The 24,508-nt window shown below is 38.4% G+C and overlaps 1 protein-coding gene across 2 annotated transcripts; it reads right to left on the reverse strand.

Moving 5' to 3' along the window:
* Positions 1 to 1,089: 1,089 nt before the first annotated feature.
* On the reverse strand, positions 1,090 to 24,508 carry LOC107764699 (uncharacterized). 2 transcript variants are annotated; one of them, XM_016583301.2, is made up of 7 exons: positions 23,984 to 24,508; positions 23,784 to 23,872; positions 23,549 to 23,687; positions 2,496 to 2,591; positions 2,203 to 2,325; positions 1,646 to 1,908; positions 1,090 to 1,530 (listed from the first exon to the last, which is right to left on the reverse strand). In XM_016583301.2, the coding sequence occupies exons 1-7, from the start codon at positions 24,123 to 24,125 to the stop codon at positions 1,420 to 1,422; spliced, it is 963 nt and encodes a 320-aa protein (XP_016438787.1). In that variant the 5' UTR covers positions 24,126 to 24,508; the 3' UTR covers positions 1,090 to 1,419. The 2 variants fall into 2 exon arrangements, with proteins under 2 accessions (XP_016438787.1, XP_075093036.1); XM_075236935.1 differs by having other exon boundaries at positions 2,203 to 2,340.

A 24,508-nucleotide genomic window follows, 5' to 3' on the forward strand; every position in this document is an offset into this window, starting at 1 on the left:
AGTGTATTCAAATGTATTTGTATTAACATTATTTTAGTTATTCCTAATACATGTTATTACTGTTGTATTCAGTATATTTCATTGGTTGTATTCACTGTATTTCTATTTGTATTCAGTGTATTTTACTGTTTTTCACTATATTTTAAAATTAAATGTATTCACTGTTTATATTTTGTTCTATTTTAATGTTTGTATTTAGTTCAATGTTTTTATCCTATATTCAGCGGTATTAAAAAAATGCAGATCTTCGAAATACATAAATACAGGTAAAAAAATGTATTTATACAAAAAATACAATGTGTTTGAGTGAATTTGTAAAGAATACAATATATTGTATCATTGTATGTGGCTAAATTGCAAAGAAGAGAAGAAAGTTCATCGGAGATGGCATTTTCCGGCCAAGTAAAATACTCGTTCATGTTACCGTACCCATGCTCTACTCGGATTATCCCAATATCATTTTTGCTCCCCGCGCAGTGGCCCTAGCCTCGGAGCGAAGAGAGAAGAGAGAGACCACATTGATTAGAAAGAAATATGTAAGAAGCCATTTGCAATAATCAAACAGCAAAAGAAACTCTTTGTTACAAATTATCTCATCTGAAGGAAGTTTCAAGGCATAAAATAGCTAGATAAGGTAGGGAAAAGGGGAGAAACTCCAATATGTATCTTTCATAAGAATGTCTTCCATGTAGTTGCACATTAGATAACGAGAGATTTGAAGAGTGAAACGCTGCATATTATCTCAGAAGAGAGAGGAGAGAAAGAGAGAGGAGAAGAAAAATTCTACAGAGAGAATTGTGTGTTAATTGAATGAAAGAGAGGAAAATCATAAATAGCGTATTTCATGCCTCAATTGTAGTATATATCATACATACCTATTTTGATATAAAATATAAAAGGTAGCTATAGTAAATAATATTTTAAAATAATTTTGATTTATAATAAATAGGGTGTATACCTTTACCATAAGAGGTAAAATTAAAAATCAGCCCACCTTGAGATATCAAAGATGGCAGGAAGCGAATTTATTGTTTGAAAGGCATAATTGATCTAGTACCAATACGTGGTACCTTTTGGGCAATACAATAATGTAATAACTTTGATATTACATTCATCAGGTGAAAAAAGCTTTCAAATATTTCAACCACATATCCTTGGCAGTCAGTCAGTCAGTCAGCTTTCTAACTTAAAGCTACCAGTACCACTCTAACCACCATGTGATACAAAAGAATGTTACACTCAAGTTCCAAGCTTCATGACAAAAAGAGAAGCAGCTGTGCTTAGAAACTGCAGTTCAAGAATTCTGATGGCACAACTATCCCAAGATACAGTGGCCTCACGTGGAACTTATACGACATCACAACACTGTAGAAGCCCCAAGGCCTCAAGACTTAGTAACTATATTTTGTTAGCGGGAAATTATACACTGACAACACCAGACATCCATGGAACAACAACTGGTGCATTTGGGTGGGCATTTCTGTATGATTCAGAATACCGGTCCTTAAAAGTCGTTTTAGGTTTCTCTGCCTGCATTTGCAAATCAAAGGGACCGCTTTAGTCATCATTCTTAAATTATCAGACATAAGGAGGAGAAAAAGCATGGTAGGTAGTAAACTTAAATGAAGGGGGACCAAGAACTAACATATTTCAGCCAGCACTCCTGATGTTTGTGTTGATAAATATCCGGAGAATGGCATCCTGTCTCAGATGGGCAATAAACCCATATGTTGCATTTCTTGTCATTAGGTCCAGCATTGTTAGCTTGATTCAAACAGGCCATGCAACACTCATATGCAGATTCCTTTGGGTGGGTTAGGCCCCACCTGACGGCATCGCCACCGTAATCAGTATGAAGTTCAACGTTACACTCAGGAGGAAGCCGCCTGCCAGCTATAATTTCATTGTCTGGAGAATGGAAGTGAATACTGGGTTAGAAACAAGAAAGCAAAATCTTCCCCAGGGAGCTTGTTTTGACAGAGGAGCAAGTTAGTGACTGAAAATAGTTCATGTTACAGTGCTCTAACTGCACAAATTAAGCGGAAATACTATCTATCCACCATATTTTACCTTCTCCTATCTTCTACACAGAAAACAACTACACTTCCATCGGGAAATAAACATAGGGAATAAAGTGAATAATTTATCTGAATCAAAACAATAAACTCAAGATTTTGACTGAAAAATGAAGTACGTCATTACCAAATTCTTCTTCACCCTCAGGTTTGTCATCATGTTCCTTATTAATTATTGCAACAGGTATCCAAAGACCAATCTCCTCTGCAAGATCAGCCCAGTCAACATCCAAAGCTTGTGCAAGTACACCTGCAAGCAAATTTCCTAAGAACTATTAAATTATCTTGTCAAAGTACATATGGATTATGGGCTGGGAAAAAGAAACCCCAGTTAACATCAGCTTATAGCTCAATATGGAAAGCGTGAACAAAAACTGAGTTATAAAGGAAATAAAAACAGTCATAAGTAAAAGAACGTACTAGCTTCCTCTGGGGCAATAGTTGAATTTGACGTCTTCCTATTAATAAGCCTCCTGGCTTCTTTTAACTTTTTCCTGCGCCAACTTTCAACTGCCTCTGTTCACCAGAAACAACACCAACAATGATAACCAGGAAGAAGTAAATGAAAAACAACAGAAGGAATACTACTGAACTGTAAAATGATATTGATGTTCAATATTGACACATTATTCACAGAGCACTAGAACCGACAAAGAATGTAATAACAAATGAAATCAGTAAACGGTAACTACTATATTTGCATAGACATGTATCCTTCAAGTAGTACTCTTGAAGAATTTGCATTTAAGTAGATCATCCAATTTTTGTTGCACAAAAAGACCTTAGTCCAATATAGAATAATTTACTCATAAAAGCAATCATGTCGACTTGTTCAGAAATATTGCAGTTCTAAGTGATATCTTTTGTTGGGAACAGATATATGAAATAAGCATCTTTCATGACATACTTTTGAACTCAATTTATCAACTCAAGAATGAAAAATATGCAGGTCATCTAGTGGCTCCAATGAAAGTGAAACCACAGAGGTGGTGGGGTTGGGAGATCATTTTTCATTAGCTTTTTGCAACTGATGGTGATTGCAGAAAATAGCTCATGGAGACAGAAAAATAACTGCATGTTTGCATTTCCCAGTAACTTACCCCTATACAAAAGTTTAAAAATTAAAAGAATCTTCTTTTACTGCGGTTATTAAAAAAAAAAAGAATCTTTTACCGTGATTTTCTCATACATTTTCTTAATCATAAGATTTACGGGCAACAATATTATTATGTAGTTAATATTATAAATTTGAGTTTGAGAATATGAATTAATCAATGTCCAAACCGATACCGATGATCAGTAAATTGAACCTTGTAAACCAATTCAGATCAAGTTTTCTAGAATGCAAGGAATATCGTAATATTTATTTGCCTCTAACTAGAAAATTCTATGCTGCATAAAGCAAAGGCAGTAGGATTTGGCTCAACACTTTCCAGAACTCTAACAGTCTTAACACTTCTTTAGATGTATGCTAGTACATCAACTCTTCTATTATTATAATTTTTTTGGATATGGTATAAAACCCCAATCCCACAAACCACATATCAAAAGCCTCACAGCGGCCATCTCCCACTTTTGCTTCCTTGATGACTCGACCCGCTAACCTTATGCTTGGAAGTGGAGGTGGAGGTGGAGGGTGGTCCTTCCCACCGACTCTCAGTTCTAGCTCATTTGGTTTAAAAAAAAAAAAAAGGCAGCTCGGTGCACTAAGCTCCCGCTATGCGCAAGGTAAAGGGAAGGGCCGCACCACAAGGGTCTATTGAACGCAGCCTTACCCTAACTTTGGTAAAATGTAAGTAAATAAAAGAAATTGGCACCAAGCTTGCCGAATGTCAAGCCACTGCCAACACCACAATTAGAAAAAATTTATTGCATGCTAAGCTCAAGAGGACTAACACTCGATTAGCATCTACTATCTCCATTTCAATTCATATGGTGGTGTTTGACTGGACACGATGTTTAAGATATTCATTTGACTTATTTATATTACTTGTAGTGCAAGAAAATAGTATGTAATGGCTGAAAAGTTAATTTTGATAGAGAAAACATCATTGTAGATTCTCAACTTTTTGGTATACCTCTTGTAAACGGGAGCTTTTCCCAAATTCAATAAAATTTCTTACCTTATCTAAAGAAATATCACTTCAAAGAACTGCATCTCTTTAAGCCTTTTCTTTTCATCAAACCTTATAGAAGTGCATTGGTTTACTAACAGGTAAGGGTACCTTAATGGGGAGGGATTTTACTTGCTTTTTGTTTCAAATTTGGGGAGGTGCTATCATAAAGATGAAGTAATACCAAGGGAATCAGGATAAGTAGATCATAATGCGGGTGATTTATTTTATCAAATTTTGTGGAGGCGTTAACAAACAGATGCAGTAATACCAAGGGAAATCAGGATAAGTATATCATAATACGGGTGATTTATTTTGTTAAATTTTGTGGAGGCGTTAACAAACAGATGCAGTAATACCAAGGGGAATCAGGATAAGTATATCATAATACGGGTGATTTATTTTTTAAAATTTTGTAGAGGCATTAACAATGCAGGTCTTCTATATCCAGGAACGTTTCATAAGATTAAGGGCATGATTGGAGTTACAATAATTAAATTTTGCCAAGCATAACAAATAATTGTTAACTCATGTTTAACAGTAATTGTCAGGGTACATGAAGACATAGAAAGAAAGCCAGTTGAAGCACCAAGTAAAGTAATGAAAAATATAAAGAACTTGCATAATTGAGGTCGAGTGATGAGAGGCAAAGGGGAAGAGATCGAGGGCAAACTAAGTTTTTATCCTAATAACCTAATAATCATAGAAAATGACCTGTATTAGATACTGAGTTTTGTGTACAGTAAATACCCCCCCCCCCCCCCCCCGCAGATGGTCCGTATAAGATTGAGTATTGTGCTTATAGTAACAAGTGATATTTACTTCTTTTTTTCTAAGAAAAAACAAAGTATAAGTGGAAAATTTCTAAACAAACAACCAATAAGAACACCAAGAATAAATGGTATCTATCAAACAAGAAGGACCATTTACAATATGGAGCTAAGACGGTAATCTATAGGCCCTATAATTAGACTGTAATGAACTACAGAATGAATCAAGTTAACATTATTTGCATAGAAACTGCTCATAAACAGCTGAAGTACCAATTTTGATCTATTATGAGATGATAATCAAACACAGCTCATTCAACGGGGTGGGATCTACTGAAGTTCAACTGGCTCTGGCAGTCTTGACTTCAACTAGTAACCATGTTAGTTGTAACCAAACAAAAATCTCAAATGACAAATGGATAAAGGCATTTGATCAGTCATGAAGAAGCAATTTGCAATAACACCAAAATGACATTTTGGTGGAAAATAATCTCTAGGAAATAAAGAAGCAAGAAGAGTCTATATTATATGCATGTGCAAGAGGTCTTTTACCTTAGCTATCAGATAAAGCATTTTTTTAATAAATCACAAATCTACTTCTAGAGGCTCGACAAAGTGGAGGGGGAGCAATTTAAAAAGTAGCCAATTAAAGTTTGTATCAGTGATGAGACAGTTATAAGACATATTAGTGTAGATCTTAACCAGACAGACAGAGAACGTTAGAAGGATGATTTGTGTATAGAGAACAACAACTATTACTTTTCTCTGATTAAGTAATAATTGTAGTGATATATTGGAGCAATATCTCGTATACAAAAAGCAAAAACGCCTAACTGAAAAAGAAGATGATTCTCAACGAATCTAACCAAATCATCAATGGTAACCGGAATCTCATGAGTACAAAATATTTAAGAAATAGAAAACATCCCCTAATTTGTAAAAATGACCCCCCTTCAAAATCTCTCATACTGCGTTCAAATCAAATTGTCCATCTCTATGCTAAAGGCACTACTTTCTAAGCTCTAGTTCTCATTTTCTTCTAAACCCCTATTATGTATTTAATTACATATTATGTCTAAATCTCATCCACAACTCTATTCATTATCTTTTTTAATTACCAAAAATCTCCAAGAGCCATTGGCACATGGTTCATAACTCGATGGATAATGGGCCTATCACTATACCCTTCTCTATTTAAACACCAAGTTTTTTGTCAGCGGTAAGATTCAAACTAGTTCCGTGCGCCTAACCCACATATCACGTATTGTGCTCTTACCACTAGACCAACGTCCCACGAGCAACCACAACTCTTTTTAGTAAGGACAATATATAAGGAAACCTGGAAATCTATCAAGACGAGGAACCAATCAATTATGAACTTGTGACTTCAGATCCAAGCACTAGATTAACAATCAAGTAAATGCTACAACATTTTAATGAACTTTTCCCCTCCAAATGAAGCAGTTAGACAACCAAGGAGGTGGGTTCACTGGATGTTAATTTGAACTTTCCCATTCAATGCTTGGGTTCAAATTCTTGTGTTCATACTTAGACTTGCATATAATCAAGAATTCAGTACATTCACATTTTAGAATTATCTATGTCATAATATGTTCTGAGTAGGAGAATATTCTATATACATATGTTCTATATACCTTTTTCCTGATGAAGTAAGTAATCATTAAATGGCATCAAGAAGATGCAAAATAAGTAAAAAGAGATGATAATGTCAGCTCCAAAATACAAAAAGATCAGTTAAAAGATCAGGGAGCCAACAAAATCCAAAAAATTAACTGGCCATTGTACGGGTTTGAGGAAATTCCAACTGTATAGATTAACTAAACATGAGCCCTTCAAAGTGTGAGCTGGAGTTGAGATTCCATCAAAATATCTGCAGTTCCTTTCGTTCCAAATACACCAAAAGATAGTAGTTGCGGTCATTCTCCAGATTTTCTTGATGGCTTTGTCCACTCTGCAACAGTTCCAGTATACATAGACTTCTGTTGGAGACTGGGGTTGCACCCAATTCAGTCCAAAAAAAGAGAAAAAAATCCACAACTCTGCTGCAACTAGGGCAGTGAAGAAAGAGGTGACTGATGGACTCCAGATTCTGATGACACACATAACACATGACCAGTGGGATGCTTCTTCTACATAGATTGTCTTGAGTTACACAGGCAATGTTTATGACAATCCATGCGAAGCACATCACCTTGGTGGGACGTCTTGTTCTCCATATGAGCTTCCAAGGCTAGTTTTCAATTATGCCATTCTGGGCACTTAAATGGTAATAGCATGTTTTAACTGTGAAAATACCCCTGCTTGAGTTGGCCCATGACATTCTATCTAGCTGTGACTCTTCTATGTTGTGACCTTCAAGCCTCAACTGAAGCCAATAGGGCAAGGAAGCCATCACACTCCCAACCCTGTAAATTCCTTCTAAAAGTAATGTTCCATCTTTGGGCAAGGAAGCACAAAGTTCAACTTTTTTGGGCCCGTATTTGCGTGAGGAATCAGGATAAACTTCCGGCGAAGGTAGATCTGTCTTTGGGAGATTGGAACTTTGAAGTTTCAATTCTTGATGATATTCACGTCAAGCCTAGTCCAACCAGAAAAAGTGACTCCAGCGAGTTGTTGGAAAAAGGGTATGATGGAGCAGGTAAATCGAGAGACGTTCCTTCCAACCCTAGTACGCACGTGGGCATGCAGCAAAACAACTTTAATTCAAAAATTAAAGCACTTGTTAAACCCTTGGTTATTACACGCAAGGCAAATCTTAAATCTGGCCCACAAATTTGGGCCAAAACTTTGGCCAAAATATGGACAGGAGTTATTATAAGACAGGCCCAAAGAGGAAAACTCTAGTGAAGGAGGCCAAGCTTTTAAAGGAGAAGCAGATCTGGCGGGTAGTTGAGCTGAAACCCAGCCCAACCACTAATAATTTTGATAAATTATCAGTTGAGCCTTGCACTAGTTTAATCGATATTTTACATATGCTCTACAGATGCTGATGACGAAGAAGATCCAACAGAATTTTCTCCTCAATTGCATCGTCAGCCATCGCCACACAGGGAGCTGGCTTTGATGAGTAACTCGGATTCAGATTTTTCCTCTCAATCAATTTCTACAGCTCTTCCATTAACATGGTACGAAGGAGAAACGAGCATGCAGAGGATAGACAGACCAACAGTTGTTGAAACTTCGAAATGGACTAAGATTACAATGGGTAAGGCATGCAAAGCATTCAGGATCAATGCACAGGGGTTCGAGCATGAATTGTTGGGCCTAGTTCTAAGGATGGAACAGAGAAGACAATCTCAGCTACAACAACAAAAGTCACCATCTAAGTTGGGGAAGGAGGGTAAATGCAAAGCGGAAGGGAAAAGAAAGAGACTAATATGCGGGTTGAATTACGATCGAAAGAAACAACAGTTAAAAGGGGTTAAGGGCAGGCATTACCGCTCTGTTTCTGGATGAAATTAAAAATTCTAAGCTGGAATGTGCAAGGGGCGAATGACAGTAGGAAAAGGAGTACTATCAAGTCTCTGGTTCGTAAATGGAAGGTTGATGTAATATGTTTACAAGAAACCAAAATTGAAGACTGGCCAACAAGTGAAGTTTACAAATTATGGGGAAATAGATGGGCTGAGTGGGCTGAGTTGAAAGCAAGCGGTAATAGGGGTGGGATTATAGTGGTATGGGATAGAAGGCATTGGAATAATATTGAGAATATGCAAGGTTCCTTCTCCATCTCCTGTATTTTAGAGAGTACTCAGGAGGAGTTCAGATGGTGCTTTACAGGTATATATGGGCCTCATACCAACCTAGGAGGAGTTCAGATGGTGCTTTACAGGTATATATGGGCCTCATACCAACCTAGAACGGGAGGTCATGTGGCATGAAATTGCAGGTGTAAGGGGTCTATGGGAGGGTCACTGGGTGCTTGGGGGGATTTCAACATTTGCAGATTTGAAAGGGAAAGACTCAATTGCACAAGGAGATCCAGGGCTATGAGAGTATTCTTTGAAACCATACAGGACTTGTGTTTAATAGATTTGCCACTTCAAGGAGCCTGTTACAATTGGACCAGAGGAGAGAACTGCATTCAAGCTTCAAGAATTGATAGGTTCCTCATCTCCCCTGAATGGAATGAATCCTTCAAAGCAGTGAAGCAACAAATACTTCCTAGAGTGATCTCTAATCACAAACGTATCATGCTGGAAAGTGGTGATTGGGATGCCAGCCCTTCATATTTCAAATTTGAAAATATGTGGCTGCAATCAGAAGGGTTTATGGAGAAATTGAAAGGGTGGTGGCAAAGCTACTCTTTCCCTGGTAGTGCAGATTTCATACTCATGCAGAAGCTGAAAACCTTAAAGAAAGATATTACTACCTGGAACAAGGAAGAGTTTGGGAAATTGGAAACCAAAAAGACTAGAGTTTTGACCGAGATCCTAGCACTTGAACAGGAGAGAAGGAATCTCACACAACAGGAGATCACTTACATGATGACTTTGAAAACAGAATTGCAGCAGCTAGCAAGTGCAGAAGAGGTCTCTTGGAGGCAAAAATCAAGGTGTCTTTGGCTTAAAGATGGGGATAGGAATACCAAGTATTTCCAAAAGATTGCAAATTCCAATAGGAGGTACAACAGTATTGACAGACTTCAGGTGGGAGAAGAAATTATTGAGGACAAAGAGCAGATTAAAAAGGAGATACTGGATTTCTATAAGGGGCTTTACACTGAGCAGGAGGACTGGAGACCTACTTTCACCTTCGAAGGCATGGACAGTATCACAGAAGAAGAAAGTCTCAACCTAGAGACAATCTTTGAGGAGGAAGAAGTTCTAGCAGCTATACAGTCATGTTCTCCAGACAAGGCACCTGGCCCACATGGATACACAATGGCATTTTATCACAAAGCATGGGATTTTATTAAGGCAGACATCATGGGAGCACTAAATCATTATCATGATCATTGTTGGATGGTGAGGTCATGCAATGCTTCCTTTATTTCTCTGATCCCTAAGAAAGAAGGAGCCATGGAACTCAAAGACTACAGACCAATTAGCCTTATTGGAAGTATCTATAAAATTGTAGCAAAAATTCTAGCAGAAAGGCTCAAGTCAGTGATGGAGAAGCTAGTATCAAATCAGCAAAATGCATTCATAAAGAATAGCCAGATCACTGATGCCTCTTTGATTGCTAATGAAGTCCTAGACTGGCAACTAAAGAAGGGAGGATCAGGCATTCTATGTAAGTTGGACATAGAGAAAGCTTTTGATCAATTAAATTGGGTTTATCTTATCTCAATACTCAGACAGATGGGGTTTGGCAGCAGGTGGATCAAGTGGATCAAATTTAATATCTCCATGGTCAAGTATTCGGTCCTAGTCAACAGAAGTCCAATTGGTTTCTTCTCACCACAAAGAGGTTTGAGGCAGGGAGATCCCCTTTCTCCCTTCCTATTCATTCTTGCTATGGAAGGGTTAAGCAGAATGTTAGACACGGCCAAACGACTACAATGGATAAGAGGATTTGATGTGGGAGTTCAGAGCAATATCAACATCTCTCATCTGCTATATGTTGATGACACTCTGATTTTCTATGGTGCAGACAGAGATCAGGTGCTTCATCTAAATCTCTCTTCTTCTTCTTTTTGAAGCACTTTCAGGTTTACATATCAATATGCTCAAGAGTGTGATCTATCCTGTCAATGAAGTTCATAATTTGGAGGAGCTAGCAGGAATTCTGGGTTGTAATATTGGCACACTTCCTACCACGTACCTGGGCCTACATTGGGAGCAAAGCACAACTCTTCAACAATATGGAACAGGGTCATTGAGAAATTTGAGAGAAGATTAGCCTCCTGGCAGATGCAATACCTTTCTATGGGTGGTAGACTCACATTAATCAATAGTGTCCTAGACAACATTCCCACATACTACATGTCACTACATCATATGCCCAGCAAAGTGTTAAATTAGTTGGACAAGATAAGGAGAAATTTCCTTTGGGAAGGGAATAGCACTGAGCATAAGTTTCACTTGGTGAAGTGGAAAAAGGTCATCCTCCCAAAACACCAAGTAGGATTGGGAATCAAGGACCTGGCAATTCACAACAAATGCCTACTGATAAAGTGGCTTTGGAGGTACACAAGAAGAGCAACCTTTGTGGAAGATGGTGGTCAATGCTAAGCACGGAACTCAAGGCAATTGGTGTACTAAACTCACAAGAGCACCCCATGGGGTGGGAGTGTGGAAGTGCATACGCAGATTGTGGGAGGAATTCTCTGTACACCACCACCTTACATTTGGGAATGGACAACAAATCAAATTTTGGAAGGATGAATGGTTTGGGAATTCAGCCCTAAGGACTGACTTTCCTAACTTGTTTCAGATTGCACGTGATCCCGACTACAATCATTCAAAATAAGGACGGCCCCACTTGGAATGTTACTCTAAGAAGGAATTTGCAAGACTGGGAGGTTTCTGCTAGAGTTACTACATGGCGTCACACTAAATGAGCACATCACAGATAAGTTCAGATGGGAATGAGCAAGTGATGGTAGGATATTTGATATGGAGAACCACACTACCACCCAAGGTCATCTGCTTCAGCTGGATTGTACTTTATGAGGCATATTTGACTCAGGAGAACCTTGTTAAAAGGAACTTCCAGTTAGTTAATAGATGTTATATGTGTCAAAAGGATGCAGAAACCAACAACCACCTATTCCTACATTGTAGAGCTGCAGCAGATATTTGGAGCATGTTTTGCTCTGTTTTTGGTATTAGCTGGGTTATGCCTCACAACATGAAGGAGGCATTTCAGAGCGGGGGCAGCTGGAAAGTTGATAAGACCATCAAGAATATCTGGAAAATGATACCTGCTTGTATTTGTTGGAGCATATGGAATGAAAGAAATAGAAGATGCTTTGATGGACTTTCAACTCCTAACCACACCCTAAAAGCTAAATGCCTTTTGTTTTTATTTAGCTGGGCAAATATTTCCCCTGTAGATTCCCCCGAAACATTTGTGAACTTTGTTAGCTCTTTGGATCTAAGTTAGCATATATGTAGTAAGCTAACAGGTGGTCTTTTTTTGCTTTTTGAAGCTTCTATGCTTCTACTTCTTGTAATATTTTGCATCTTCTTGATGACATCAATGAAGCCAATTATTTCATCAAAAAAAAAGTAATGTTCCATCTGTTCCCCTCTCTATTCTCAGCACTAGTTGAATCAGGATTGCAGGCGATCAATGCAAGTGCAGGATGAGAGTCTTTCAAAGCATTGCTTCTCAACCATTTGTCCTTCCAGAATTTGACACGAGTTCCATTACCCACCTTATAGGAATGTTCTGGAAGAATTCATTGTTGTAACTGGAAATGTGTTTCCATAGGCCAGTGCCATGAGCTGTTGTAACCCTTTTCGTGCACCAGTTATTCTGAACCCCCTACTTAGCATTGATAACCTCTTTCCAATAGCTAGGTTCATCTTGCCCATATATCCAAAGCCATTTGGAGAACATGCTTTTGTTGTGCAACTTGAGGTCTCATAATATGCCCGGGCCTCCTAAGTGTCTTAGCGTAGGTAGCCTTGTTCCATTTTACCAAGTGAAATTTGTGTGTTTGGCTGCTCCATTCCCATAGAAATGATCTTCTAATTCTGTCAATCTTCTTGAGTACTGAACTTGGCAATTGGCATAGGGAAAAGAGTCATATGGTATGTTGGTATGCTATCAAGCACACTATTAATCAGTGTAAGTCTTCCTCCCATTGATAAGTATTGCATTTGCCAACAAGCCAATCTCTTCTCAAACTTCTTAATAATGCCATACATATCCATGTTACCTTGAATGGTAGTCCCAATTAAGAAGCAGGAAAGGTACCAATGCTACAACTTAGAATACCAGCAAGCTCTTTTAGGTTTGGGACTTCATTAACAGGGAAAATTATACTCTTCAGCATGTTAATATGCAAACCAGACAAAGCTTCAAAAATAAGGAGAGTGTGGTTGAGACTGAGAACTTGTTGCTTACCAGCTTCAGTAATATCAGAGTATTGTCTGCACAGAGCAAATGAGAGATGTTGATAGAACCTGTGTATCCACTCCATTTGCCTGGCCTTTTCCAACATTCTAGTAAATGCTCCATTGCCAATATGAATAGGAATGGGGAGAGGGGATCTTTCTACCTTAGGCCTTTCTGGGGAAAGAAAAAACCAACCGGTCCTCTGTTTACCAATATTGAGTACTTCACTGTTTTTATGCAATATTCAATCCATTTGATCCATTTTCTACCGAACCCCATCTTTTCCAGAATATTGATACGGAACGACCAAGTTAACTGATCAAAAGCCTTTTCAATATCCAAATTCCAAGAATGCCACTCTTACTCCTCCAGTCAAGCACTTCATTTGCAACAAGTGAAGCATGAGAGATCTGCCTGCCTTTAATAAATGCATTCTGTTGTCCAGAGACTAGTTTCCCCTTCACTTTTTTAATCTTTCAGCCATTACTTTTGCAGTTAGTTTGTAGACACTTTCAATTAGAGTGATAGGCCTATAATCTTTTAGTTCAATTGCTCCTTTCTTTTTGGGAACCAAAGCTATAAAAGAAACACTACAGGATCTCACCGAGCGTCCTGTTTGATGAAAGTGTTGCATTGCATTCATGATGTCATTTTTAAGAAAATCCCGGGCCTTTTGGAAGAAGGCCATGGTGTAGCCATCAGGACCAGGAGCCTTGTCCTCTTAAGACTGTAAAATCCTCTTCCTCCTCAAAGGGGAGTTCCAACCATGTTGTATCTTCCAAATCTAAGGATGATAGTCCGTCAAAGTTAGTAACTGGTCTCCATGGTTCACTTTCAGTGTATAGCTTTTGATAGAAGTCCAGAATTTCAGCTTTTATAAGGACCTTGTCCTCTATGATTTCATCACCAACCTGAAGCCTGTCAATGTGGTTGTTCCTCATGTGTGAGTTTGTCGTTCTTTGAAAAAAAATTGTGTTCCTATCACCCTTCCTTAACCATAAGCATCTGGATTTCTGCCTCCATGAGGTTTCCTCTGCAAAAGGTGATCTGCTCCAGCTCTAACTTCAGGTTGAATGCCCTCTATTTTTCATCCTGACTGGGCACTCTTGTCTCTGTTGCCTGCTCTATTGTATTCAAGTCCGCAAGAGCCTGACTTCTTTCCTGTCCACTTGACCATATACCTCCCTATTCCATGTTGTGATGTCCCTTTCAGATGCCTCAACTTCTGAGTCAGAATAAAGTCAGGACTGCACATTACTTGATAGGACTGCCACCAATTCCTCACCATTTCCAGGAAACCTACAACTTGGAGCCACATGTTCTCAAACTTAAAATAAGATGGGTTGCTTCCCAATCGCCACATTCTAAGAGAATAGGCTTGTGATCAGATAAAACTCTAGGTAATGCCACTTGCTTTACAGACTTGAAACAATCATTCCATTCCGGAAAGATTAGAAACTTGTCAATTCGTGACACTTGAAGTTGGTCCTCTCCTCTTGACTAAGTGAATTGGGCTCCCTAAAGCGGAAGATCAATGAGTTCAAGGTCTTGAATAGTTCTAGAAAACTCAGCCATTTCCCTGGAGATCCTGGAACAATTAAATCTCTCGCCTACGAATCTGCACACATTAAAGTCCCCCCTGATAACCCATTGATCAGACCAAAGTCCTTTAACTGCAGCCAGCTCTTCCCACAACTCTACCCTTTTGGGGTTAGTGTGAGGGCCATATACACCTGTGAATACCCACCTAAACTCCTCTTGTAAATTTTCAAACCTACAAGAAATAGAGAATTCCTCCTGTTGTGTGTCGTGGCATTTCCAACATCTTTTGTCCCAAAGTATGATAATGCCCCCACTATTGCCGCGGGCTTTAAACTCAGTCCAGGTGACCCTCCTGTTCCCCCAAATATGTCTTGCTAGGTTGGTGGTCCAGTTTACCACTTTGGTTTCTTGCAAACAAAGAATGTCTGGCCCCCACTTTTTAACAAGAGAATTCAAGGAGCTTCGCTTCTGTTTTTCTGTTGATCCCCCGTATATTCCAACTAATAATTTTCACTAACATTCAAAAGATTTGGGTTGAGACCTGCCCCTATCACTGCTGTCACTTAGCCCCCATGTTAACTCTTTTATTTCAATCTCCCCTTTCTTCCGGATCTTTTTAGGTGTTGCATGGCTGGATTTCTGTTGATGTAACTGGACTGCCCTCCTCTGCTCCATTCTCAGGATAATTTCCAAATTATCGTGCTCAAAACCGGCGACATTAACCCCAAATGCTTTGCATGCCTTAAGCATAGCCATTTTTGACCACCTAGTGGCTTCATTCATGGTGGGATTTTCAACAACTTGCGTGGTTCATGGCTTCCCCTTCATACAATGGTAGTGGGATAAAGTCGTTGAGCGATTGAGAAGAAAGAAGAGATTCAGAGTCATTTACCCCAAACAACCCTTTCATCAACTAAGTATCCTCCGCCTCGTCATCAGCGTCTAGGTAAGTCTCCAAGTTACCAGACAAAGGTCTGGAACTGAAGTCATGAGCTTGGAGTTCAATTGAAACTGGGTCGAAATAAACGACAGGTTCAAAAGAGAGGGGCTTAAAAAGACATGGGTCAAGAGACCCACCTTTCCTTTTCCACTTCTTTATAATAGAAGCCCTATTTTCTTGTTTTGGGCTTTTGTGTAATAGCCTAAGTCTTTTACCACTGGGGTTTTGGCCCTAGACTTATTAAGGACGGCTTTGGGTTTAGAACGGGGTGGATCAGCTGAGTACAGGGTCATGGGATTTAAAATAAAGCTGTTGACTGATTTGACCGCACGGCTAGGGCAAACAACTGGTACCAAAGAAGCGACCACTGGTTCTTACGCCAAAGAAGCAACCACTGGTTCTTTCACCATAGAAACGACCGCTGGCTCTAACACCACACCTTCTCCAACCGTTGTCTCCTTGCCCGCAACCCCATATTTGCTGCAATTTTCGTGAGGCTCCATCAAAATAAATATTTCACAGCTCCAGTCACTAATTTTTACCTGGCAAGTCCGTAGAGGTTTCACCCCTGTATTCTTAACACATATTCTAGACCCAGAGAACTGGCTTCTATTTTTTGTATCCTTGTCCACCCCAATGAACCTCGATCAACTTGAAAGTTTCCAAAGACCACGCATGTAATGGAACTCCGAAAACTTTCACCCAGATGTTCTCCGATATTGCAGCTTTACCAGTAGAGGCGGTGACTACCAATCCAGAGATAAATGTCTGCCGCTCCAAAACCAGTCCCCTGCCATAATTCTGGTTGCCTCCTTCCTTGACGGGAACTCAAAAAGGAAGAGATTGTGATCCAACGGAGCAATTTTCAGTCCAGCAATCATCTTCCATCTGGATATGAACCATTTGTGAATAATCTCTGTCTTCGGAGTGTGATTAAAAGCATCATTGAATCTGCCCACTTAGCATCTGGTAAATGGGTGGTTATCTTCTACCCCAAAAAAAGTTGACGGTGACTCTGGCCATTTCTGAATATCTGCAGCTTCTGAGTAAGTTTTCAGTTGAGGAGGTGGGGCTGTAAATGCGCACTTTCAATTCCCAAATGACATTGGATTCTCTCTGCAATCTCCACCCAATCGGCGCCATATTTTGATTCAGGAATAATGATGGCTGACTTCCGATCACATAGCCAAGTTTCCACCCTCAGAAAGCGCCCGTAGATGTTGTAGTTTTCATCTACCCTGGAGAGATATATTTCTTGTTTCGTTCCCCATCTTTTGTATAAATTCATTGTCCTCTTAAATGCTTGGTATAGGACTGAACATATCCACCGGAGGTTGCTTTCGTCGACTTTTATTGTGCTTGTAAAACGTCTGTTGCATTCGGTGATAGAAAACCATCTGACTCGACCATCACTAATATTTGCAACTTCAAAAGATTTATCACTTGTAATGAGGATTAACTTATCTCCCCTGTTAAAAGAGAATAAGCTGGAAAAGCCTCGCCGGAAAGATGAGCTAAAAGTTTAGAAAAAGGCTAAGGGCACAATTCCTAAGTCAGAGCTCTAATGCATAGAGTACCCTATGTCCTATATCCCTTAAGGAAACTCCCATATATATAGCCCCTTTTTTAGGGTATAGGGTGGGCCTATTGTCCATCGAGTTTATAACCATGCACCACTAGCCTTTGTTTGGATTTCTCGAATACCCAAAAAAAAAAACGTTTTATGTATTTTACCAAAATAATAAGACTCCCTTCTCTCTATGTTCACATGTAGGGGTGTTCACAAAAATCCGAAAAATCGAACCAAACCGAAAACCAAACCAAACCGACCAAAAAAACCGATACTTTTTGGTTTGGTTTGGTTTGGTTTTGGTTTTGAAATTTAAAAATCGATCAAATTTGGTTTGGTTTTGGTTTTAATAAAAAAAAAAACCGAACCAAACCGAATATAGGAGTAGCTATTTTAAATTTAGAAGTACACCTATATATATGTATACTTTTATACAAAGTTTCAAAAATTTAATAGTAAATGTTAATCGTTTGCACTTTTAGTACAGCTCTTTACCTTTACATTATAGTTTGATTGGTAGTTTTTTTTTGTTAAGTGTAAGAATCTATTTCATGTTAAAAATAATATATTTTTAATTGAGTCCTTAAATTATTCATCACTATTTGATTTAATTATCATGAATATATCTTGGTAAATAATAGATTTCTCAAAGGGCAATTGATTTGATAGTGTTACGTTAAAAATGTGGTCGCCAAAATATGTGTTTGATAGTGTATGTCTTATGTTTAAGAAAAAAACCGACAAATAACCAAAAAAACGAAAAACCGACATAAACCGAATCGAGAAAAAAACGACTTAATTGGTTTGGTTTGGTTCTAATATTTGAAAAACCGACTTACTTGGTTTGGTTTCTTTTTAGGGAAAACCCGATCCAAACCGAACCATGAACACCCCTATTCACATGGTATCAACTATGTTACAAGGATCGTCTGATTGGTGTTGCCGGCCTGTGTTAACATGACATAAATGTAGTGTAGGGAAGGTGTGGAGTCTATGTTGAATCTTGTCAAGAAAAATGATGCGGTGAAACTGGTGGACATCAAATACAAGGAAGGAATCTTAGAAAAATTTGCCTCCAATTGGACAAAGTCCACCCTTGGTGATCACAAAGAGAAGAGGAATCGTGCCAAGGAAGCTATGGTTTGAGGAGAGTATCTATGATTCTGTAGCAAATGAAAATAATTTGCTTGATCCTAGATAGGACGTTAGGCTAAGAGTCTGGATTTGTAGTCAATGTTGGGTGGCCACAACCAAAAAAAAGAAACAGAGCTTAAGAGAATAAAGTTCAAGATGTGGATTCAATATAACATGTAAAGATATCACAAAGTCAATTTAATTTTCTCGTGTTATGGTGTTTATCGACTTAGAGAGGGAGAGAGATTGTTCATCAACTTAGAGAAGGCTTACAATAAAGTACCAAGGGAGGTTCTGTAGAGATATTTGGAGGCTAGAGGTGTTCCTGTTGTATACATTAGGGCTATTAAGGACATGCATGATGGAGCTAAGACTCGAGTGAGGACAGGGGGAGGGGATCAGTTGTGATGGGGTTGCACCAGGGGTCGGCCCTCAGCCCATTTCTATTTGCCCTGGCGACCGACACATAGACGCGCCACATTCCAGGGGAGGTGTCATGGTGCATGTTATTTGCAGATGATATTGTACTGATTAATAAGACATAATGCGGTGTTAACGAGAGGTTAGAGGATTCGACGCAGACCCTAGAGTCTAAAGGTTTCAAGTTGAGCAGGACCAAGACAGAAAATTTGGAGTGCAGGTTCAGTGGTGCGACCCGGGTAGTGGACGAAGACGTGAGCCTTGATTCACAAGTTAACCCTAGGAGAGAAAGTTTCAAGTACCTTGGGTCAGTTATACAAAGGAATAGGGAGATCGACGAGGTGTCACACATCGTATCTGGGGTGGGGTGGATGAAATAGAGGCTGGCTTCCGGTGTTTTGTGTGATAAGAATGTGCCACCAAAATTTAAAAGTAAGTTCTATAGTGCGGTGGTCAGACCGACTATGTTGTATGGGACGAAGTTGACCAGTCAAGAACTCCCATGTCCCGAAGATGAAGGTGGCTGAAATGAGGATGTTGAGATGGATGTGTGGGCATACCAGGTTAGAATTAGAAATGAAGTTATTCAGGACAAGGGGGAGGACAAGATGCGGGAGGCGAGACTTGGATGGTGCGGGCATGTGAAGAGGAGAGGCACAAAAGCGCTGGTGAGGAGGTGTAAGAGGTAGGCCTTGAAGGGCCTAAGGAGAGGTAGAGGCAGGCCGGAGAAGTATTGGGGAGAAGTGATTAGGCAAGACATAACATTGCTCCAGCTTACTGAGGACATGACCATGGATAGGAAGGTATGTAGGTTGAGAATAAAGGTAAAGGATTAGGTAACCGAGCCTTGTCCTTATTTGTAACAGTAGCTTTAGTACATTACTTCGTGTCATTTGTGTATTTTCGTACTCCTTAACTTCTGTTATTACTTGTTGTTTGCTATTGTTTCGGTTTTCTGATTGCATTATCTACTGTTAGTTTTGTATTTTCGCTTCGATTTTCTGATTGGTTTGCTTGTTGTTGCCTTTCCTTTTATCTTTTCCTACGTTGAGGGTCTACCGAAAACAACCACTATGCCTTCTTAAATGTAGAGGTAAGGTATGCGTAGACACTAGCCTCCCCCAGACCCTACTTGTAGGATTATATTGGGTTTGTTGTTGTGTTAGCCTACTTTAAAGAAGCACTTGGACTATACAAGGAGCAAGGTAACAGAAGAGAAACTTACGAGGAACCAAATACAAAAATTTTGAGTTAGAAAAAGGGATTAGTTCATCAAGCAAGTCAAAGTTGGGTTGAGATCATTAGTTTCTCCAACATTCAAGTTATCAAAAGGTGAAAAGTGAAGATAGAGATGAGAAGAATTGGAGCATTATGCATAAGCATGGGAGATACTTATCAAAAGAAAAAATGATGTACTGTCGAGCTACAAGAGATAGAGTTGTGTAGGATACCATTCTCTCTAAATTTCATCAAAAAGTGGTCAACACCTCTTTAAAGTCGGGAGTGATCAAATAAAGGTAGATAATACCAACCTGAAATCAGAAAACTTCCAGATAATTGTAATTCCTTCTATCACCTTATGCATTGAAAAAATTAAGTATCACAGAGAACTTGCACAATCACATCTTTCTTTTTTATTAAAAAGAAGAAGAAAGAAAACTAGCACAATCACTTTCAACCAAAGAAATACTTCTAGCAACCAAATTACAGAAACACAATCACCTGTTCCAATTCAGATGAACTCCTACATCCCATACATGGAGATGATCTTTCAATTTCACCGCCCCAATACGAGAAAGATCACAGATGCTGCTCAATCTCTCCATGCCACACTCTCCCTAAGGGAAGTACCAATAGGGATTTTGAACAAGAACTACACGTAAAGGATCGTGGCAGCGAGACAAATTTACATGAGGATAACTCAGAGATCATGGACCTAATAAAATTATCCAACCCCTCAGAGATACTTTTTACTAGGAGATCTGAGAACATTATTGATCTAGGATTATTACCTCAAGACACTCCTAGATTATTGAAAGGCCAAAGTAAACAAGGTCAAAGAGTTTTGAATATATAGAATAAACAATAAATAAATAGATGAAAGATGTAATTACAAACTAGTAATGAAGGTCGACTAACGTGACATTTAAAATCATAATAGTATGTCATGGGAAGAAAATGGTTGTCAGGCTTCTCAATGTTTTTGCACATCTTTTCATGATGCAAAAGGAATCACATGGGAGAGTCAAGACAAGTTGGGGATGGTAAGATGTCCAAGAGCTGTATTAAATTGATGTTCAATTTCATGGACCACTTCAAAACCAAATATTTGAATTATTTTTCACGCATAAGTAACTCCTACTATTGTATGAAGTCTTTGTCTAAAGTCTATATTCCGATAGGTCCATGCATTTTTGTCTAACAAAATATACATATTCTCGTGAGCATGGATATAAAACTTAGTCCTACAGACATCATAAATTAACAATCAAAATTCACAAGAACAAAGAGAAAATACAATCATTTGACTATTTTTTATGTTATTATCACCATTATCATCCAAATGCTCATTTGTCCTTCCTCGTTATCTCCCAAATGCATTGATCAAGACCAATTTCAAGCCTAAAGAGTAGTAGCACCTAGAAAGTGTTATTTTGTTGATGCAAATCAGTTAATTTTCTGATGTCTTCGCTTTGATCTTTGTCATCAACCTCAGAGGCTGTTGGCACAACAAATTTTGGATCTTTCTTTTATGGGAAGGAAAAGAAAGAAAGGGAAAATAATAGATAGAAATAGAAATATAGAAGTCAAAATCAAGAACATTTCTTCTATTCTTTCTGGCGCAACAGGAAACTGGCTTCCCTATTTCATACTTCTTGTCACGTTTTTCATACAAGCCAAACAAATAATTGAACACTTAGAAACTTACCTTCCTTTCTCTCCCATTTCCTTGTTTCCAAACATAACATTACCAATCAATCAATCAACAAATCCTCAATCTCAAATCAATTTTTGTCCGCTATTCAGGTCCATTTATAGTTTATACTCCACCACATCCAGTTGTGATGTGATAGAAGAACCTTTTACCCATCTAACACTATACCTGGGTGTTGTGTAGGGAATGCCTAGAAGAGCACGTCCCCAAAAATGTGTTAAAAAGAGGGTTCTTCATAATTAGGCTAATTTTATACTAGTTTTCAACCTACTGCAACCCTCCTTTATCTGAACTTGGGACCGCCTAAGCACTATGAACATAGATGGAACTTTAAATGTAACATTATACTCAATAAAAAAAGAAAGTACGTGAGCACAAATTCTGGAACTTCTGTATTCTAAAGTCACCTTTCTCAATTTCCAGCTTCTTGATACAGCAACTGATTCACTAACACTGTTCATTTGGTAAGAACTGTGCAGCACTAAGATGAGAGGACTAGAAACCGGGATAAACCAAAATTAGGTATTATACCTAGAAGCACTCACGAATCAGGAAATGACATTCTTTTCTATCTCTAGTGATAAGTAATAAAGGAATAACATCCTAAGATGAGGTCACTTCCTATGAAGCATCCTATTAAAAAAAGAAGGAAAGCACAATACGCAAGTTCACATTCATTTATCCATGACCTTTCACTTACAAATATAGCCACAACATATCTTACATATGAAAAAAAGACACCGGGACAACTTACCACGGGAGAGGACAAAAAGAAAAAACAAAAAGACCAGTGCTTGGAGACCAATACGAAAACAGAACACTAAAAGTTTGGAGCACAAGCATCGATAACTTTACAACTTAACTTACAAATTAATATATTGTCTTTTTACCAAGAGAAAAGAACAACAAAAGTTGAGCAATTTGGTCCACTTCAATTGTGGTTTTGGTTAAAGAGTGAAAAATAAACAAAGACATACGGATCTCATCTTGATATTGCAGCTCGCATAACTGCCAATAGCTGGGTGCTCGGACCATACAAAATGACTAATAAATAACTGCAGCAACCATTTTTAAAAAGTTAAATGACTGCAGAAACTTATTCGGATAAAGTTAGCACTTCCCTTTTTAAGGTTTGAATTCAAATAAATAGGATCCCTATTAAAGAGATATCAAAGTTTGCCAATACCGAATGTACTCGTCCCAAGAATATGTCCAGTCAAACAAGTCTAACCTTTTTTCGCCCCGAATATCAAGTCTTCTGGGACCCACTCCAATTATGCTTTAGCAAACTACCTTCAAAAGTAGGTCTAAATGATTTTTCGCCTCATCAATCATTTTCCAAAGAAAACACCTCAGAGACTATTCCAAATAAATAGCAAATAAATTGTATAGATCTCCAGTTTGATTGATGAGCATTGGCCTTGTCATTCTTATCCGAATCTTCAACCAACATGACATTTCCTAGTTCAGCAAAAAGTCTCATTTTTTCTCATTTATACTTTTGGCAAAGAAGGAAGATACCCTCTTGTATAGAGAGTTGGACAGGCTTGTTAGATGAATGAGGTTAAGCCTTGCACTCTACTGTAAATATTTTTCACACCATATTGATAATATTATCAATGAAATCAATGAGGATTATGAAAATATACTATCGAAGTCTCATGCACCTTGTCCCACTCGCTCAGTTATATAGTGACATCTCATGGGCACAAAACGGAATGCAGTACTTTTACTGTCTCAGACTTCTACATGTACCTGAGACTTCTATATGCCCAATGTAGCATAGATCAAATATTACCAGATCTTGCAATATTACGAAAAAGACACGATAATAGAAAGTCCACAATTAGCTAGGCTACAGAATGAACAACAAGAAGGATATCCGATGAAAAGATTCAACAATGCAGCTTCAGAAACAAAGATAGCCCAATATCGATCAATTTACTCTGAAACTGAAGGCATATTGATCGATAGCCCAATATCGATCAATTTACTCTGAAACTGAAGGCATAATCACCTCGTTGTGCTGTTGCATTGTCACCGACATTGACACCTCTCAAAGTTGCTAGTATTTCATCAGCTATCTTCTGTTTAATTTGCTGTGGTACTTGCACCACCTTTTCATCAATGAAAAATTCTTCCTTTAATCCCTTTATCTTCACCGGAAAAACAAACATCCCTCATCAAGCCCATAGCCTTAAAGCTCAGGAAAAAAAACAACTAAATATCCGACAATCAGAAAAGGGTCTTACTAGTTTAATAAGCTGCACAGGTTCTAGTTGTTTTCTTATTCGATTCGATTCGTCCATTTTCCTAACCTGATCTGGGGTATACCTAAAAGCTGTATACACATAATAGCATTTATTTTCAAAGAAAAGAAACAGAATCCCCAAATGGGTAAAAAATCAAGAAAAGGGAAAAAGCAATAGAAAAGGCATAAATAAGGACTTACCCCTTTGGGTATCATTGCGAGTAGTGTACATGGATACTGAAGTGTAAGAGTGAAGCACATAGAGAGCAACAAAAATGTTAATTGAACAAACAACAATCGTGGTTCGTTTGTACGAACACCATTTGGCTTCTGCTCTTGCCATCTCCCCCTTCTTCTCTTCTCTGCATCAACTTCTGCTTACCCTCCATCCAATCATCTCCCACCACTATCTTTTAATTCATAAATGTTTAGACTATTTCTCAAAGATTTATGATTAGCTGTCAATAGATCGATAGTATCAATATAAGCCCTTGTCTTCTTTTCCTGGGTTTGGCTTTTGATTTGATTAAACAACAATATATGTAAGTTGTATACTGCAGTATATTTAATAATGGGATTCTTCTCCCCGTGTTGTGGTTTGTGAGGTAATTTTGGTTCTATTTTTCGATAATTAGGTGATAATTTTGATTTACGTGATGTACCGTGTAAAGGTATAGGGGAAGTGGGAGGTTGGATGCGTCGTGCTCTCCTTCTTTCTTTTTTCCC

The sequence above is a fragment of the Nicotiana tabacum genome, chromosome 18 (genome assembly GCF_000715075.1).
Source record: "Nicotiana tabacum cultivar K326 chromosome 18, ASM71507v2, whole genome shotgun sequence".
Taxonomy (NCBI): domain Eukaryota; kingdom Viridiplantae; phylum Streptophyta; class Magnoliopsida; order Solanales; family Solanaceae; genus Nicotiana; species Nicotiana tabacum.

What these genes read in the sequence shown, in the direction of transcription:
- LOC107764699 (XM_075236935.1), bottom strand. Translation starts at nt 24,125, where the DNA reads ATGGCAAGAGCAGAAGCCAAATGGTGTTCGTACAAACGAACCACGATT. An exon ending in CAATGCAACAGCACAACGAG is followed by an intron (nt 2,592 to 23,548) that starts GTGATTATGCCT and finishes TCTGGTGAACAG; the next exon opens with AGGCAGTTGAAAGTTGGCGC. An exon ending in TATTGCCCCAGAGGAAGCTA is followed by an intron (nt 2,341 to 2,495) that starts GTACGTTCTTTT and finishes AATAGTTCTTAG; the next exon opens with GAAATTTGCTTGCAGGTGTA.